We start from the raw sequence: 18,622 nt of genomic DNA, 5'->3' as shown, positions 1-18,622 counted from the left end.
AAAAACTCTTGCACGCAATTTAAAACCTCAAATTTTTTATATGTTTTAAAATCACAATATTTTAAAAGCACACTAGTAAACAATACATTTTATACGATTTGGTTTAAAATCACACTTTTGATATACGAAATCGCAATGCCAAACTAACTTTAAAACCAATTTGAGATTATAAAAAAAAAAAAGAGGGTTTTAAACTGAATTTTTAAATTCATTTCATTCAAATTTGAAAGAAAATGTCATCATTGTTTGGCAAATGGCAAGGAAAAATAAAAACAGGGCAAACAAATCAACCAAGTTTACCAACACCTATGGTCGCGCTAAAAGTCACGATGTGATCAACTGATCATCATGGAAGAATTGGGACAATCTCATGGTCCTTGACACCTTGACATCGTCTGCCAGCTCTCATGTAACATAAATACTATACTCATACCTTGGGTTCTGATCATCTGCATCTGGGCTTTTCCAAGTGAAGAGGTCCATTTGGAGCATCGCGACAATCCGATTGTAATCAAACCATCATGATGCTCTCAATGGATGGATCTGTTCTAGACAAACCCAATGACCCAAATTGAAGAGGGACACACCGTAAGGGCCCAAGACCGCTTCACGTGGTAGAATCGTCTGGCCAGGTTTTAGGCTTTCTTTACGACCAGCTTCGGAGCACCATATAAACCCAGCAAACATCGACGACCAGCGCTCCAATCGCTCACTTTCCATTTCTTCGCCTGAAAGGCATCGCTCTCATCGCCATTTTCCGCACTTGAATTTCCTCACAAACCTTAAAGATTCAAACAGAGCTATTGTTTAATACATTTGTATACCAAAATCCCTTTGTCGCTCCGAATCACTATTTGGCAAACCGGTTCAGTTCGTACGGACGGCGATGGCGCTCTCGGCTTCTGACCTACCAGCGATGTACTCGTTTCTCGCCAATTCAATGAGCGGCGACGAGAGTGTCCGGAAACCGGCGGAGACGGCTCTCTCTCAGTCGGAGAGCAGGCCTGGCTTCTGCTCTTGCCTCATGGTACTCTCTCACCTCTTCTAATCTTCCGTTTTAGGGTTCTTTATGGTTTTATTCACTGTAGTCATCTTAATCGAGCTTAAATGTTTGAAATGTGTATTCGTAAATGTAAATGCAGGAAATAATTACTGCGAAGGATTTAGCGTCTCAGGTTGATATCCGTTTGATGGCTTCGGTGTACTTCAAGAATAGTGTTAATCGGTACTGGAGGAACAAGCGCGATTCCTCGTAAGATACTCGTCTTTATAATCCGTTGTTTTCGTCGTTTTTGAAGTTCTATTGTTGTGAAAGTGTCTGATAGTCTTGAAAGGTCATGTACTGGTAATGCTTGTTGCGTTAGAGGCCAAAATTTCAATCTCTGAGTTTTTGGAAGAGTGTTATATGATTTTGTGCAATGCAATGATCGGTTTGGTTCTTTATGTATCTTATTAAGTATATTTGGCTGCTAAACATGTAATTTTCATGGCGGTCGGATACTGATACTGGAATGTATGACGACTGTGTTTATTTGTGTCTTTTACTATTAAGTATATTTAGCTGCGTACGAAACATATGATTTTTAGTTATAGGCTGGATTATAATGTGCAAATTATTTCTGTCCAGGGGGATAGGCAACGAGGAGAAAATACACCTGAGACAAAAACTGTTGTCGCACTTGAGAGAAGAGAATTATCAGGTGTTTCCAGAAGCTTTTTCTCCCTCTTGTGCTTATTGTTCTTCCTTTTTCTTTGTTTTTAGAAATATGAAACATCCGTCTAATTGGAACTACTATAATATGTTTGTTGGCTTTAGGATGATATCCAGGTCATGTTTTGTGGTCCCATGGAAATCGTTTGATTCTTGGAATATTTTATACTATTTTCTTGAATAGCCATTTTTGAACAAAACACCACCAAAATCAATTGTATTAATTGCTTTTATGATTTCTTAGAGTGCTACCACTTCCAAGTTCCAGAATCCATGTTTGTCAATGGCTACTCTTTTAGAAATGTCCATTCAGCGTGATGAACTTGTACATGGAATCCAACACAAAACAAATGGGGCAATGCAATTACCCAAATGAGCCCTTATCAGTTATCACAAAGGCTCGGAAAAAAGAAAAGAGCCCTTATCACAAAGATATAATATGGACTTCACCAATTCATGATTTTACAAAATCCGATCTATCTTCATGTTATCTCTGCTGGATTTTGAGGTCAATGATAGATGCACACTCTCTCTCTCTCTCTCTCTCTCTCTCTCTCTCTCGCGCGCGCGCATGTGCACACAAACACACACACACACTTACTTTAAAATGCCTCAGCAATTTACTCGATTTGGTGATAAAATTTACTAATTTACTGTGTATACCATGTTTGTCATACACAGATAGCTCTAATGTTGGCTGTGCTCATATCCAAAATTGCTCGTATTGATTACCCCAAAGAATGGTACACTTTTTGACCTATTTCTCCAATATTCCAAAAAAATTTAGAATTGTAAAAGTTGCTCAAACAACTACTTAAATACGTTTATGAAGTTCCTGAGTATATAATTATTTGTACTTGCATGAATTCTAAGATAAATTTGAAGTGTCTGCTGTTAAAGACTTGTGTCGCTTCTGGGTTGAGCATATGTTGTCAGTAATGGATTCTTGCTGTAGAAAAGCTATTGTTAACTTCTTGTGAGATGAATTGATCATCAGAGAGAACAATTAAGAAGCACTACCTAGTGATGTTTTTGGCTACGCTTATTAAAAAGATAGAACGAATGGACACTTTGCTTCCATGCATTCTTGCCCATTTTTACTTGCTGTGTTTTAGAAAGCATAAGCTAGACATCTTGAGTTCTCTCCATTTAAATTTTGTCAGTATGATAGCCATTTACATCTTGCCTTGCCAAACATTGCCTTTCATGTGCATATTATATCTTATTCAACAACAAAATGTAAACAAACGTCACGGAAGCAGAATAACAGTTTCAGAAGCACAGGGTGATGAGGTGACTGTGATCTAAACTACCAGATCAAACTGTTGTTTCATTGAAAAAAGAGAACTTGCTCATTCTTGGTTGATTCTTATACAAAAAAAATGCAGTTTTCTTGATTGGTATTTTCTTTTCCCTCCGTGTTGAGCTGGAGCAATATGCACTGCATTGTACTTAGTGATTGTTATGGTTGTTGTAAATGCATGTTTAACTAAACTTTGTCTTGTGAATGTTCCCTCATCAAGCTTACTATGCATACTGATTTGCTGATTCAATGACTTATCCAGGCCGGAACTGTTTTCTGTTTTAGCACAACAGCTCCAATCAGCTGATGTTCTTACTTCCCATCGGATTTTTATGATTATTTTTCGGACCTTGAAGGAATTGTCCACTAAACGTCTTACTTCAGACCAAAGGACCTTTGCAGAGGTATAGGCTGCTGTGCTCTTTCAATCCTGCAGATTTCTTTTTCCATTTTCTATGATCATAAGTTTCTTTCTCCCCTTAATTTATTCATACTTTTTTATTTTTCCACTTATCAAAAAAGGTTTTCTTTCTCTCCTCCCCAACTCCCAACAAAAAAAGTTGCATTTTGGGCATTAAGAAATCTCTTATGCAACTGCACATGTTCTGTGGTAATAGAAGGACCATAATTACTCTTTAATAACAGATATCAAAATGAAACCTGCGTAATTGTTTTTTCTTTTTGGGCTGATCGTTCTTAATGACTTCTTTTCACAGATATCATCCCATCTCTTTGATTTTAGCTGGCACATTTGGCAGAGAGACTTGCAGACCATATTAAATGGTTTCTCCACTCTTTCTCAAAGCTATAATTCAAATGATCCAAACCAGTATCACGATGAGCTTTATCTAATGTGTGAGAGATGGTTGTTGTGTTTAAAGATAATACGCCAGCTTATAATTTCAGGGTTTCCAAGTGATTCAAAATGTGTACAGGTAGTTATTTCCCTGTTATGGATTTTTTTTCTTCTTCAGAATTTAGTTAGTTAAGCTGGACATATTGAAGTGAGCGTTTTAACTGACTTATCTCTATGCATTAGGAGGTCCGACCAGTTAAGGAGGTCTCTCCTGTTCTCTTGAATGGCATTGAGTCCTTTCTTCCATACTGTGAGATCTCTCTCTCTCTCTCTCTCTAACATATCGCTGTAATTAACAATTGCTTTTTGCCTCTTGTCTTTTTCCCTTGTTTTATCAAAGTGTCTGACTAAGTAGTAACTAATATGAAATTTTAACTAAATGCAAACTTATGGAGCCTCTTGCTTTTATATACTACACATAGATAAGCTTACATAAAACAAATCCAACTTTTCAGTTATTTCGAAAAGACAATGTTAGTATCAACATACTATGTTAGCCTTCTAGTTTTGTAAGAAATATGAAAACTTAAATCAGGGTTGATTGTCCTTTATGATTAATAATATAGGATTAATTAACTTAGGATAAGGACTGGAGTAATTGAATGATAAAGGCTTAGTAATTAGATACACTTTGTATACCACCATGTGTGACACTTCAGGAGCTCACTAAGCTCTCTGTCTCTCACTTTTGCATGTGGACCTTGGGCTCTTTGTACTGTGATATTCTTAAAAATCCTTAATTGTATCTAGATATTAAATATGAGCAACTGACTTGTTAAAAGCTACAAGCAGTTGCTGTCATTTTTTATAAGTTACCAAGGTTCTCTTATAATTGTCTATAAATTAGTATTGAAGGTATATTACTATCAGCTATGGAATATTGAGCACCTTTTCTTTTGAAAATATTTTCTGGCCTAGCATGAGATGCCTGAAAGTTTGATCTAGTATTTGAGTTTAGTTGGTCAATTTGCACAATTCTCTCGCTTTGTCCTTTAGAAATGTTCAATGACACAGAAAGTGACCTGTCAGTTGTCTTTTTACCAAACGGCTTTGGCATCTTCCCCTGTCTCTACCCCCAAAATCAAGGGATGGAGGGTGAGGTCATTGGTTTAATCCATACAGCTGTGCATAGCTAATATACTGTAGATGCCGTCATTCTTTTTTATTTTTAAGAGGAAATTTCTTTTTCCCCTCATATGTTTTAACCATCTGGTTTCTGTGCCTTTTGGGAAGGAAAGAAACTAAAGCCTTCTCAATCCTCTTGCTCTCTCTCTATTTTTATTTTATTTTATTTTCCGCTTATGGTACCTTATTTTGCAGATTCATCTTTTCAGAAGGTACACCCTAAATTTTGGGACTTCACAAAGAGGGCATGTACTAAATTGATGAAGGTCTTGGTAGCAATACAGGGAAGACATCCTTTTTCTTTTGGGGATAAAAATGTGCTTCCTCCTGTCATGGAGTTCTGCTTAAATAAGATTACAGAACCTGGGCCAGAGTTGTTTTCATTTGAGCAATTCTTGATTCAATCTATGGTAATGGTTAAGTGTGTACTAGAATGTAAGGAATACAAGCGTAGTCTTACTGGTCGGGTGGTGGATGAAAATGGGATTACACAAGAGCAGATAAAGAAAAACATTTCGAGTGCTGTTGGTGGTGTATTGACCTCACTGCTGCCTAATGAACGGATAATACTTCTTTGTAATGTATTGATAAGAAGGTACTGTGACCTCTGCCTCACTTCATTGGTTTGCCTGGTTAATTCCTATCCATTTTCAGGCTGTTGAGCACTGAAAGGAAGGCTCCCAGAGGTATAGAGTGCATGACATTAAACAAGCTGTACTGCTTGATGCCATAACTCAATTATTCCACCAAAGATTGAGCATTTATCTCAAGAAGAAAAAAACAGATCCTTGGAATCAATCAATGCAACCATCTATTTTGTCTTAGTAGATTCATGCTTTCATTAGAAATGAGTATGACATAAGTGATCTTCCTCACTATAATTGAAAGCCTCTGGGGGACAAGTCATGGCCAGAATGCACTAAGGTGCAAGGGCTTTAGTTATGATATTATTAGTGTTAGTAATCAGGCTTATAGGTTTAAAATCATTGGCCTTGGAGATTTTGATGATTCCGGGAGCAAAATGCTCATAGTGGGCCAGTGCACCAGTGTGATGGTAATCATATATGATTATACAGAGAACTAAGTTTAAAATAAATAAATTGTTCTATGATTTGTAATCTGGTTGTGATTTTGAATACTGTTATTCCACAAGTATTTTGTTAAGAAAGAACCTTTAAATATATTGAGTCCCTCTGGATTTGGTGTATACCTTTCAGAGAATTGTTGTACTAAAACTGTGCTATTGATGTCTCTGTAGGTATTTCGTTTTAACTGCAAGTGATTTGGAAGAGTTGTACCAGAACCCAGAAGCTTTTCATCATGAGCAGGATATGGTTCAGTGGACAGAAAAATTGAGGCCTTGTGCTGAAGCTTTGTACATTGTATTGTTTGAAAACCATAGCCAAGTAGGTGGCATTCATTTTTTTCAGATTACCTTCTGTAACATGTTGTGTTGTTATTTTTAATGCCTGAACTCTTTAATCATTTTAGATAATGAGATCTGTGCTTAGGTTATGTTTACTTTTTTATTTTAGCTACTTGGTCCTGTTGTGGTTTCCCTTCTTCAAGAGGCAATGAAAGGTTGCCCAACTTCAGTCACTGAAATCACTCCAGGGTTGCTTCTAAAGGATGCTGCTTATGGTGCTGCTGCTTACGTTTATTATGAGCTCTCAAACTACCTGAGCTTCAAAGATTGGTGTGTCCATTCTCCACTGTGTTTGGTGTTTGCTCAATTAATATGTCTTGCTTCACCTATCCAAATTTAGGTGCTATTAACTTCTGCAGCATTTAAGATGATTGTTGTTTGTGATTGCTTGGTACCATGTTGCTTGCTGTACTTCAATGGATACAATATGGACAGGAAGAACCCAGTGTGTGGAGATACTTCTAGTAGCTAGTGTAACTTAAAGAGAGCAAAATGTAGTGCAGAAGTGTTAGAACTTGGTGGTATATCATACTAAAGCTACTCAAGAACATTTGATTCTCTATCAACTTCGCGTAGAGACATTTTGATTTTTCATTTATAGTTAGCTTTTGTGCAAGAAAAAGATCATATTATAAGTGAAAAGTAGGGAAATTTGTTTGATCACCATCTATAGTTTGGCCGATTGTTCAGATCATTTGTTTTTATATTATCTTTCTCTGTGTTCTGAGTTGATCAGATAGCATTGACATTTTCAAATATGCTCCTTTCATTTGATCATTCTTTTAAAGTTCAATTGGTAATACAGGAGCTTATGGCTTTTCTTCCTGAAACTATTGATTGCAGGTATAATGGTGCATTGTCGCTAGAACTCTCAAATGACCATCCAAATATGAATATCATCCATAGGAAAGTTGCACTAATATTGGGACAGTGGGTTTCTGAGGTAACATAATTTTGCAACTTGTGTAGTACATGAGCTGTTATGATTTATAGGATCTCAGCTTTGTAAAGAGGGTGTCTGCTTGCATGGGATTCTCCAAGTATTGCCCTCCTTTTTGAATCAATAGCTAGTCCAAATTGTTTCTTCTAACTTCTATGACGTTGAAGAATTCATGCTTCCGATGATTTCCTGTGTCAACACTAAATATATTGTCCATTCTATTCTAGGAAACTTAGTGAATGTGTTTCCTAAAGTGATGAAACTGGGGTAGTGAAGTATTTGATATAAAGGGAAGAACATGGATGAGTCTCGCTAGACATGTAACTTCTACATGGGAGAGAGATGGAAAGAATGTACTGGTATTTGCATTCTTTTTCACTAGAAGTGGATAGATGTAAGGTGGAGCGTGCACATAATTTATGCAAGCAACCTCATTAACTTCTCAATATTTTGCTTATACATTAACGAAATCTAGCACTATCCCTCTGCTTGGATAGAGCTGTGCCCTGGGCTGAAGTCCTAAACCTGTACCTTTATAACTTGATGTCTAATTCAAGACCGTAACTAATGGTCTATCCTTTATAAGATATTCCATTTTTGTGGATGATAGCTGGTTGGTCACATTAGTTTTCAAAAATGAGTCAGGGTTTTATTATGATGCCATTCGTGAGTCTTCTTCTTTATTGTTTGGAGCCTTGCAATAATCAATGAATCTATAATGCTCTATCAGCGTAATTGATATTGGTTATGGCAATTCAATTCTGGGATCACACAGTGCTTCTTTCTGGCTTTTGACGAGCCATTCTTGTTCATACTTTGATCACAAATTAAAATGAGTAATTGAAGCTTCTGATGTTTGCACTTTTGACAGATTAAAGATGACACAAAAAGACAAGTATACTGTGATTTGATCAAATTGTTACAAGACAAAAACCTTTCTGTCAGGGTATGTTGCATGTGTCCATTTTTCTTTTGTACATCACCTCTCCTGCTCTTTCTGCATGGTTATGACATATTCCTGCCTCCTAATTCTGTATTACTGTATCCTGTTTCAACTATTGAAGTTCTGCATTCCTTGTAAAGCTGGCAGCCTGTCGGTCTTTGTGCTTACACATTGAAGATGCGAACTTTTCAAAACGAGAATTTATTGATCTTCTTCCAATATGTTGGGGTTCATGCTTTAAGTTGGTTGAGGAAGTTCAGGAGTTTGACTCAAAGGTAAAACATAGCTTTTGCATCACTTCGATATTTAGCACTTAAGAGAGTCATTTTCATTGAGATTGATGTCTTTTCCCTATTGATTTCTTGTTAACCTTCTGCATAATTTGATCATACGTCCACCTTGTTTCAAGTGGTAAAACTAAGAAGATTTGGGTCTGCAATACTTTTCTTTGATACAGGAATGCCTCTGCGCTTTTGTAGTGCATTTTTCCTGTCTAAATGTTCTACAATTATTTGAATATACTTATTATCAAACTGTAGGTTTGGGTTTTGCAAGAGCTAACTTTTCTTTTGCATAGTATATAATTTACATTACAACTCTAATTTTGGTAACTCAACTGATGTTATTCTTTCATTTATTTCAGGTTCAGGTTTTGAATTTGATCTCTGTTCTTATTGCAAATGTTAGTGAAGTCATTCCATTTGTGGACAACTTGGTGCATTTTTTTCAAAAGGTATTGTAGTTATAGTTCTGTCTTTAGTCACTTAATGTTCAAAATTATGTACTAATGAAAGAGATAAAGGTCATGAAGCCGAGTTTCTGGTTGAGTTGACTGTCTACTGTAAGTCGCTCAATAGAGATGAGGAATTATTGAGTTTGCTCTGGTAAAATTAACCAATTGGCTAGTAACCTTGTTCATCCTATCAAACTTGGATTTTCACTTACATTAAAGTGCAATGGCAATCTTTGCCAATCGACAGGCTCTGCACTTATTAGAATTGCCTTTATTTATTTATTTTAATTTTATTTCTTATTTAAAAAGGTTTGGGAGGAATCTTCTGGTGAAAGCCTGCTGCAGATTCAGCTCCTTATTGCTTTGCGGAACCTTGTGGTTGCACTTGGCAGTCAATCACCCATTTGCTACAACATGCTACTGCCCATTCTACAGAAGGGAATTGATATAAATAGCCCAGACGAACTTCTGGAGGACAGCATGCAGGTTAGTCTGACAGTTCAATCTTAGTTCTAGGTGAGCATTTCTTTATGGCATCTCGTGCTAAGTTCAATTGTTGTATTTTTCCAGTTATGGGAAACTACACTTTCTTGTGCCCCTTCGTTGGTGCCGCAACTATTGGCATACTTCCCATCTCTTGTGGAAATCATGGAAAGAAGTTTTGATCACTTGCAGGTTGGACGCACTGGATTTCTGATTATATAATATCCTCTATTTTGTGCCTGTTGTTATATTCTTCATATATGTACTACTCATTGGTAGTTTGGAACTTGTTTGAGATTATGCTGTATTTTTTTTTTTTTAATGTTCAACTCTGAAATTTAAATGTTCAAACTAGGATTTGGATATAAATTTAAGAGAGCTGGTATGCCTGAATTGTGAATTTGGGCAAGAAATTCAGGTTTATTTAAATATTGTGTATATACCTACATTCCAATAATTCATTTGTTAAAAGGTCAAGTATAGCCGAACTAGAGAATTTGCCCGTAAAAATTCACATAAACCTTTCTTCATAGTTTAATAAAGAGGGTCCACTTTGCTGATCGTTAGTATCGTCTCTTTTACTTCCTTTCTCATGTTTTGGTGCTTATTGGCTCCAAGATCACCTAGATTCTTTCTGACTCCGGTCTTCCTTTTCTTTTGCCCCATATATTATTTGTAATGCTGGTTTTTATTTATTTTTCCCTACAAGGTACCATTAATACCATGTAGATACCCTTGCTTATTGTACTTGGTTGTTGATTTTGGCTCTTGCGTCCATTGGATTGCTGGTTACTCTGTTCTTTTCCTTTTATATTCTTCCTTTGCATTTTAATTAATCTTGATTTATTTCAGGTTGGTGTCAGCATAATTGAGGATTACATTATTTTGGGCGGAACTGAGTTTCTAAACATGCATGCTTCCAGTGTGGCTAAAATTCTTGATCTGGTTGTTGGAAATGTCAATGACAAAGGAATTATCTCAACTCTTCCAGTCATTGATATTCTAATACAGGTACTTGGATTTACCTATTTGCAAGTGCACATTTTTACGGTAGTAGATAGTATGAAGAATAGTCAATTTTGGAGGTTGGAAGTGAGCAGCCCAAGTATAATTTGGCTGCTGATCTTCTTTCCTGTATATTCCATATATTTCCTTTTACTATGTAGAGAGAGTTATACTCTCGTTTTATTTAGCATCACAATATTCAAGTTTTGCTCTTTCATGGTTACTTTTCACTACAAAATGTCATTGTAGCTCAATCTGTGATTGATGCATCCATGAAACGAATGTTATTAATGGTGGTATTTAAAATAAGATTCTTTCTACTGAACTTGTAGAAGAGTTTCACCTAGGAAGCACACTTCGAAAGGCCCTCCATATTGGTACCTGAGTATGGACATGGCCAGATACGTATCTTATATGTGTCAATGAATTTAAGTTATTTTTAAAAATGGACACCTTTGGACTTACCAAAAAAAAAAAAATTGGATACCTTTGTTACACGGACGGGACATGCCATGAAAGATTTCAGACTGGGGGCCCGTATGAGGAGGAGGAGAGGAAGCCGGTACCCCAGATTGTTGTTACAGATCAGAGGAAGAAGGTCCCTTCAAAGTTCTTCTAAGTTGCCACCCCCAAGCCCATGCTGGTTCTCCCAGTAAAAACCAACAGAAATCGGGACAATGATCCCAAAAAAGAAGAAGAGCCAGATGCTGACGGGTGAGAGATCGTGGAGGTAGTTGGCTGCGTAGTTGAGGGGCTGGTCCTGTGCAGTGTAAGGTGTGTTGGGTAGTGTGATAAAGATCACCTGATGGACTAGGTATTACAGGATCTTTTTTAAGTGGGAGACTATCATGATGTGGGCTATACTTGCGAAAAAAAAATGAGATGAGCTGCAGGCCTATTTACCATATGGTCTAAACAAATTGAAGGAGGCAAATTTTATTAAATATATAAAAATAAGTTACAATGTATTTAGAGCTTGTTTAGGATTGCGTTAAGGAGTTTTAATAGTGTTTTTAGTACATAATAAGTTGTGTTAGGCAAAATTGGGTATGTTTGGTATAAAACTTAAAAAGCACTTCCTTGACTATTTTGCTCTAAAAAAAATCTCAAAACTACATTTTGGGATAAGCTTAAAAACAAGGATTTTTTTTATAGACAATAGCTCTATTTCTCAATGCAATCCTAAACAGGCTCTTAGTATTTTTTCTAAACCTTGTGATATTTATTTTTTAAACCAAAAATTTGATATAAGATATACATCTAACGTATGCTCATCGTATCAGATCTGAATCATTTCCTATCTATGTCCCTTTTCAAGATTGGTTCTTCCTAGCTTTTTAGGATTGGATGGAATGGTATTGTTTCATCTTTTGTAGAAATGTGGTGATGATTCCTTTTTATGTAGATCCATTCAAGGGAACCCTTGGATTGCTGTGGGAAAAAAAAAAAAGTCCATTTTCGCAAGTTTGTAGTATGTGTTTATTGTAGATTTAAGGTTTTAGTACTGTTATAGCAGTAAATGAACTTCGTTGTCCAACCAATCTCTTTTTATTTGTTTTTGCTACTTTACAGTGTTTCCCTGCAGAAGTGCCTCCATTGATCAGCAGTACTTTACAAGTAAGTAGGGTTGTTTGCCTGTGTTGATATGCTGAATCCAATCAATAAGTCTCTTATAAAGCTCTTACTTTTTCTCCAATGTTGCCAGAAATTGATTGCTATATGTTTGAGTGGAGGAGACGACCGTGATCCTTCTAAGACAGCTGTTAAAGCATCTTCTGCTGCCATACTGGCAAGGATTTTGGTGATGAATACCAATTACCTTGCCCAGTTAATGTCAGATCAATCAACTTTGTTACTGCTCCAGACGGCGGGCGTCCCAATCAAAGACAATATACTTCTTTGTCTGGTTGACATTTGGCTTGACAAGGTCAGTAGTGCACGCATTTCCATGATAAGGATGCTTGCAATGATTGTTGAAGTGTCCTTTTGCACTTCACTTGTATGTGTATGTTTTGAGAAACCGGGGTTGCATTGTTTTATATATTTAGAGTGTAGACCTGTGTTTTTTTAATTTATGTATATCTCTGACTTCCTTGGTTTGGGGAGTTAGAGAACTTATGCTGAAATATGTGCTCTTACGATAATAATTTGATGTATACTTGTCGGGGAACGGAAAGCGATACTGTTAACTTATATGATATTGTTGTGCTCTAATTTGTCTTCAAAAGGGTGTTTTGTTTTTTTGTTTTTATTTATTTATTTTTATTCATTCTTAACAAAAAAAAAAAAAAAAAAAAGAATATATATATAGTACAGTCATGATTTCAAGTTTATCTAAGTTACTGTCTAGCACTTCAGGGTTTTCTGAGCTTTTATCATAGTGACATAATTGGAATTGGAAAATTGTTCATATTAAAATGAGCTCAACTATATGAATATAACACAATATTACAAGCTTTAATCTTATTGCTTTAAGTTCTTGCTTCATTTGTTTCTTATCAAATTATTTTTATTTGCTCACAGGTAGACAATGTATCTTCCATCCAAAGGAAGACATATGGCCTAGCCCTTTCAATAATTCTCACGTTGAGACTGCCTCAAGTCCTCGATATGCTTGATCAGATTCTGAGGTATGGGTTAATCTTCGTATTTTATACATTATTTGCAATTTGAGTAGTGGGTGGCCTTTATATGAGTCTTGCAATGATGCTTTCTGATTCATGTAGTGTATGTACGACTGTAATTTTGAGTGAAAATGTTGACTTGGCTGAGGAAGAGTCCAGGTATGTGCTTTGTCCATATTGTTAATGGTTATTTTCTAGAATTGACTTCAATTCTTGGTTCTTATTTCTTTCTCTTGTGAATGGCAGTGGTGAGAATATGAGCTCCAGCAGGTCTCACGGTGAGGGCACCATTCCGAGTCAAGAGTTAAGAAGAAGACAGGTGAACATTTTTGGGAATATTCCTGAAATTGCAGAATTCTGACGAATAAATTCGAATTGTAGAAACTTTTTTTTTTTCCTGATAAATTGTTATTCCCTATGTAGATCAAGTATTCTGATCCTGTCAACCAGTTGTCATTAGAGACCTCGGTTAGAGAAAATCTTCAAACATGCGCTGCCCTTCATGGAGAATCGTTTAATTCAGCCATTGGTAGCATGCATCCAGCAGTATTAAAACAATTGAAGCAGGCATTGAAGATGCCGTAGCTCGTGTGCCTCCAATTCTTCTAATCAATTGGGTGCTCTCGTGTCCAGGCCCTTCCAGTTTTCAGTTGTTCCATAGAGTGAGATATAGGGTGAGTTTTTTCAACCCTCGGTATTTATTCTACTGCTTATGAATAAACCCACACACACACACGCACTCTCTCTCTCTCGGCAAGTATTGTCCCCTTAGAAGGGGATGATTTATCTTCATTTTTCCAACATAGCCCGGTTGCTATATATTTTAAATTTGGCAATGTCCTTATAATATGTCTGCTCCTTCAGGTGAATTGAAGCTTCTGGGAATGAATTTGTGAGTTCTATCTTCTTTCTTTTCCTTCATAATTTCTTGGGCTGGGTTTTGGTTTCGGGTTATAGTTTCAAATTCATTTGTGTGCAAATTTGACAGCACGAAGCTTTGTAAATAGCTTGCGGATCTGTATGTCATTGTATACGGAGTGTAGAGGGTGGTGGAAGTAAGTTAAGGGAATGCAGACAAATGAAATGAGAAATTTTCAGAAAATGAGAAGAAATTTGTGAATTTGTTTTTATTTGTTTTCAGAAAACAAGATGAGACTGAAAATTGCCACTTTTAATTCCAGGGTTTCTTTTTGCTTGTTGCCCTATGATTTCTTTATTAAAAGTCCCATGGTAAACAAACCTAGTGTTGAATCGCAACTAACCCGTTTAATTAAATGGTCGGATTAGGTTAACATATATAATCTTGATATGATTTGAACTTGATACGCAATATTTAGGGATGGTAAATTTTTGACATGACATTCAAGCTCAACACGAACTTTATACAATTATCATTTGATCTATTTAATTAAATGAATTGAATTATGATTGATATTGTCTTATTCTCATGCTTTTAACACAATTATAACGTAATAAACAAGTACAAATTACCTCCCATACAACTTCTCTAAATACATGAAATTGGTGTTTCATTGCAATATAATAGAGAGAAAAAGGAAACAAGGAGAGAAAAAAGAATGTTTAATTTCCAATTTTCCGTAACACTTCCACTTCAAAATTACATTATAGAGAGTGCTTAAATATTATGATAAAATGCCAACAATGGCTCCCAGTGTTGAGATACCTGGTTGCTGATTTGTTCAACTACTCGCACAGCAAACCTGCTACACGTTCAGAAAGGTAATTTCAGATGTTATCTTATAACTAGCAAACCAAATTCTATATGGACTGAGCCCTGCGAAGCCCGTTCTTATTTAGGTGGTTCATGCTACCTTCCAAGTTTTCCATTCTGGGATTGATTAGGCTCATGCAAAGTTTGGACCATCATTGGGCCAAGTGCTTCCAACTAGAAGTCCGGGTTGACCCACCCGCAAGGCATTGCTACATGTCACTCACATAAACTGTCCTACACAAGTCATTTATTTCTGGAACAAGTGTGCATCCTGTGACTCAGGAGTACCCGCCTCTCCATTTCCCTTGATAACTAGAGAATTCATTTTATGATTCAAATTAAATTTCTATTATAAATTATTACATGGTATACTTGAATAACATGATATATACAACGTTGGATCCAACAAACCAAAATCTAAACCATAAACGTTTGCTTTCCACCGCAAAACCGTAACAAAATGAAGACCAAAGAGATGTTTCTTGAGAGACCGATTAATTTGACAGATATCTTTTAGTTCATTAAGTTAAGAGTATTTCTTAAGGACCAAATATGTATTTTAACCTAATAATAATAATGAAAATTTAGTTCCATAAAAAAAAGGGGGAGGGGGTGGGGATTATACATGAAAATGAAGATCGAACACCAGAAACCTGCAAACACTAAACTCGAAAGAAATGAATCTGGACATTTGATCAAGAAAAAAAAAAATTCAAAACCAAAAAGCTTTTAATTACAACAAAACTGAACCTAGATTTACCAAAACATTCCGATAAACTAAAGTACATAGACCTGGTGGGAAAAACATTTACAACACCCAATCCATCCGACAATTGACAAAGTTTATTCAAGACATACCAGGACTTCTGCTCTTTTTGGGTCTTATGAAGCTGGCTCGTCTGTCTTATCCCCCTCTGGTTTTGCATGCTCACCTACAGCCTTGGACGCAGCAGCATTCTCTTCTAGCTCTTTCCCCTTGGGTATACCATCTCTAACACTCAACTTTTCCAAGAGTCTGGTGGTATCCGACGCATCCTCTTTCTTTCCCTCTGTTTCAGCAACTTCTTCAACCTTTGCCATGAAGGTCTTGCAGTCTGAATAAAAACAGCTATTATGCTCCCATGTAAATTTGGGAATACTGCACTCGTATAGACTATAGTCGTTCAAGGTTCAAACTCAAAATCTTTACTCTAATTATTACAAAATCTTAATCTGATAGAAAATTATGAATTTTATTATTTAAATTAATACCAGGGGCGAATATAGACATTACCTTTTAAAAAATCTCTTAAAATATATAATTTTGACAACTAAAAATTAAAGTTTCTCCCACAAAACACGTATCTTTATAGTTTTGCCCCCACCCCCAAATCAGAATTTCTGGTTCTGCGAATCAGAGCCCATCTAAGCAGATCAGCACTTGGGTTTAATGCCCAAACTACTTATCAACCGGGCCTTGACCATAACCAAACTCCCTTATATCCGTTATAATCTTAGATCTTGTATTTTTAATTTTTTATCGAAAGAGCATATGACAAACCCAACAAAGCACAAGAATGAAAACAGGCAAGGAAAACTCAACAAATAATTATACGAATACTCAGGCAGGCGAAGAAAATAATACATAATTAGTTCGGAAACGACACGTACTCTCAACTGATGCAAATCTAATACAGAAGAGCTCATCCTTCAATTCCCCGTCTGCAAAGTCGGCGGCGTGCCATATGCATGATTTATCATTCCCAGTATGCTCTTGCACTTTCATTGTGGGAACAACTGCAATACATGCCCAACACATCAAACGGTGCCGTTTAGAAAGTCATATATAGTTTTCAGTTATAACAAACAGGAACATGATGGAGAGAGAAACCCCGCGTTTGGTTGCTAAGAAAACTCAGAAAATGATAGAAAACATCAATGGCCAAATTTTATGATTTGAGCTACTCAGGTGTACTAAATGCAAGAAAACAAGCTTCCACAAGACTAAACAACAGCGATAGGAACTAAATTTTTTCTCCGATTCGGTTAATTTTGTTCGTTTACAGTTTCTAAGCAACCAAGCAGAGCGTAACGGCAAAAATATAAAATAAAAATAAAGAAATAAAGAAACCTAGATGGTTAGCGCAGATCTTGAGGGTCTTGGATTGGCGCATTACGAGCCTGACCTTGCCAGAGTCCTTGTGCTTCAGAAGCTTCACATTGCCTACGCCTCTTTCCTTCCACTGCTTCCCTCCTTTATCGAAACGGTACAGCTTTGCCTTTCTGAACGCAACACACACAAAAATTTACTTTAATCGGGGAAAAGAAGTTGAAAGCTAAAAGAAACCAAATGATCGAAAACTTAGAAACCCTAGAAGATGAAGAGTAGGCGTCCGCACAGATCGAGGATGGCGTCCTCTTCTTCCTCGCCGGTGGTAACGGCCACCTTTTGGAGCCTGACTATCGGGGCCACTTGCGCGCCGGTGTCTTCGTCTTCGGCCGGTGCGTTTTCTTCTTCCTTCTCTCTGTGTTGCGCTTCATTGCTTGCCATTGCTACCAACTTTGTGAGAGAGAGAGAGAGAGAGATAGAGCGTGTGTGTGTGGAGCTTGAGCTTAGGTGGCGACTCGCACGTCAAGGGAAGGTCGGTTACTCTTTATGGAGCAATTTTTTTTTTTTTTTGTTGGGTCGGGCTCGTATATTAACGGAAGGAAAATGCTTTGGTTATTACAATTTACAAAAGACTAATTTTAAACACTTCAACTCTTAAGTTTTCTTTTTAATCGAGATTGATTTAAGAATCGATGATGAATAGTCATATTAGTCCAATAGGATAGAAATTGAGTAGATAACATTACTCGTTTACAAAATCATTTTTCATTTTAAGAAAATGAGGCTAAGTGAAGGTTTATATTTAACCCATCAAGTTGTAAACATGATAATTGCTACTTGGATTTAATATTACAACTTCAAACAAAGCTAGCTTCAGCCGTTTTGGCTAAAGCTTTTAACTTTTTTTATACTAGCGAACAGAGTCTCTGCTTTTTACAAAATAGTTCATCAAGCTTCTCGCATGTTTTATGTTATCATTTTAGTCTGTTAACAAAATTTTGATATTTAAGATGTTGGGAATTGGGGTCAATAGGCCCATCATCCCACAAAATTCATATGCAAAAACCACAAAACCGATCCACAAGGCCAAAATCAATCCCAAGTTCAGTTCCACTATGACATGCATAGTACGAGGGATCAATGAATTGCACTCCAAGCCAATAACCATGCTCAATCCAATTCCACTATGCCAATATGTTGCTAATTTATGAGACATGGGATACGAATACCTAGGCAATCATGGGGGTAAACCCACAATTAGGCTGAAACATATGCTAAAACAGGAAACTCAAACAAACTAAAAGAGACTTTCGCACTAAGCTTAAAATTCAGACTTGGTGCATTTATATTTCATTCCCAAACACTATATTGTCTTAAGCATTGGAGCCATCAACCACCGGCAAACTCTCGTGCTTACATTCTTTCTTTTTTGGCATATGCAAATTGATCCAAGTATTTAGCACTAGAAAACTGTTCACACAAGCAAACTTTCTTTACTGAAGCTAGTGGCAAGCTTATCGCACATCTTATCTTATCCTTCCAGCTAGATGACAACATTCTGATTTAATTTGCACAGATTAATTAGAATTCCAGTTAAATGCCATCTATTACCATAAACTTGTCGATGGTAGTCTATTTAATCTCCTTAGCTT

At 36.5% G+C, this 18,622-nt stretch overlaps 2 protein-coding genes across 5 annotated transcripts; one reads left to right on the top strand and one right to left on the bottom strand.

Annotated features, from left to right (window-relative positions):
• Nucleotides 1-652: 652 nt before the first annotated feature.
• LOC132161765 (uncharacterized) lies at nucleotides 653-14,347 on the top strand. The gene is made up of 24 exons (XM_059571947.1): nucleotides 653-1,027; nucleotides 1,143-1,252; nucleotides 1,628-1,700; nucleotides 2,393-2,454; nucleotides 3,277-3,418; nucleotides 3,731-3,949; nucleotides 4,054-4,120; nucleotides 5,191-5,590; nucleotides 6,254-6,401; nucleotides 6,531-6,691; nucleotides 7,265-7,364; nucleotides 8,233-8,307; nucleotides 8,445-8,579; nucleotides 8,948-9,037; nucleotides 9,347-9,523; nucleotides 9,608-9,712; nucleotides 10,373-10,531; nucleotides 12,098-12,142; nucleotides 12,231-12,452; nucleotides 13,049-13,155; nucleotides 13,252-13,308; nucleotides 13,396-13,468; nucleotides 13,573-13,823; nucleotides 14,014-14,347. The coding sequence occupies exons 1-23, from the start codon at nucleotides 887-889 to the stop codon at nucleotides 13,732-13,734; spliced, it is 3,030 nt and encodes a 1,009-aa protein (XP_059427930.1). The 5' UTR covers nucleotides 653-886; the 3' UTR covers nucleotides 13,735-13,823; nucleotides 14,014-14,347.
• Nucleotides 14,348-14,715: 368 nt separating this feature from the next.
• On the bottom strand, nucleotides 14,716-17,502 carry LOC132191795 (ran-binding protein 1 homolog a-like). Of its 4 annotated transcripts, XR_009441298.1 has the most exons (6): nucleotides 17,260-17,502; nucleotides 16,992-17,143; nucleotides 16,532-16,657; nucleotides 15,740-15,975; nucleotides 14,982-15,193; nucleotides 14,716-14,870 (listed from the first exon to the last, which is right to left on the bottom strand). XR_009441298.1 is itself a non-coding variant. In XM_059606896.1 (5 exons), the coding sequence occupies exons 1-4, from the start codon at nucleotides 17,409-17,411 to the stop codon at nucleotides 15,764-15,766; spliced, it is 642 nt and encodes a 213-aa protein (XP_059462879.1). In that variant the 5' UTR covers nucleotides 17,412-17,502; the 3' UTR covers nucleotides 14,716-14,873; nucleotides 15,740-15,763. The 4 variants fall into 4 exon arrangements, 3 of the variants coding, with proteins under 3 accessions (XP_059462879.1, XP_059462878.1, XP_059462877.1); XM_059606896.1 differs by lacking the exon at nucleotides 14,982-15,193 and having other exon boundaries at nucleotides 14,716-14,873; XM_059606895.1 differs by lacking the exon at nucleotides 14,982-15,193.
• Between the last annotated feature and the right edge of the window lie 1,120 nt (nucleotides 17,503-18,622).

The sequence above is a fragment of the Corylus avellana genome, chromosome ca9, assembly GCF_901000735.1.
Source record: "Corylus avellana chromosome ca9, CavTom2PMs-1.0".
Classification (NCBI taxonomy): domain Eukaryota; kingdom Viridiplantae; phylum Streptophyta; class Magnoliopsida; order Fagales; family Betulaceae; genus Corylus; species Corylus avellana.
Note: the sequence above shows the minus strand (reverse complement) of the source record. Positions and strands in the feature narration are given on the sequence as shown.

What these genes read in the sequence shown, in the direction of transcription:
- LOC132161765 (XM_059571947.1), top strand. Translation starts at nt 887, where the DNA reads ATGGCGCTCTCGGCTTCTGACCTACCAGCGATGTACTCGTTTCTCGCC. An exon ending in ATGCTTGATCAGATTCTGAG is followed by an intron (nt 13,156 to 13,251) that starts GTATGGGTTAAT and finishes TGATTCATGTAG; the next exon opens with TGTATGTACGACTGTAATTT. An exon ending in AAGAGTTAAGAAGAAGACAG is followed by an intron (nt 13,469 to 13,572) that starts GTGAACATTTTT and finishes TTCCCTATGTAG; the next exon opens with ATCAAGTATTCTGATCCTGT.
- LOC132191795 (XM_059606896.1), bottom strand. Translation starts at nt 17,411, where the DNA reads ATGGCAAGCAATGAAGCGCAACACAGAGAGAAGGAAGAAGAAAACGCA. An exon ending in GAGGACGCCATCCTCGATCT is followed by an intron (nt 17,144 to 17,259) that starts GTGCGGACGCCT and finishes TGTTGCGTTCAG; the next exon opens with AAAGGCAAAGCTGTACCGTT. An exon ending in TAGATTTGCATCAGTTGAGA is followed by an intron (nt 15,976 to 16,531) that starts GTACGTGTCGTT and finishes GTTTTTATTCAG; the next exon opens with ACTGCAAGACCTTCATGGCA.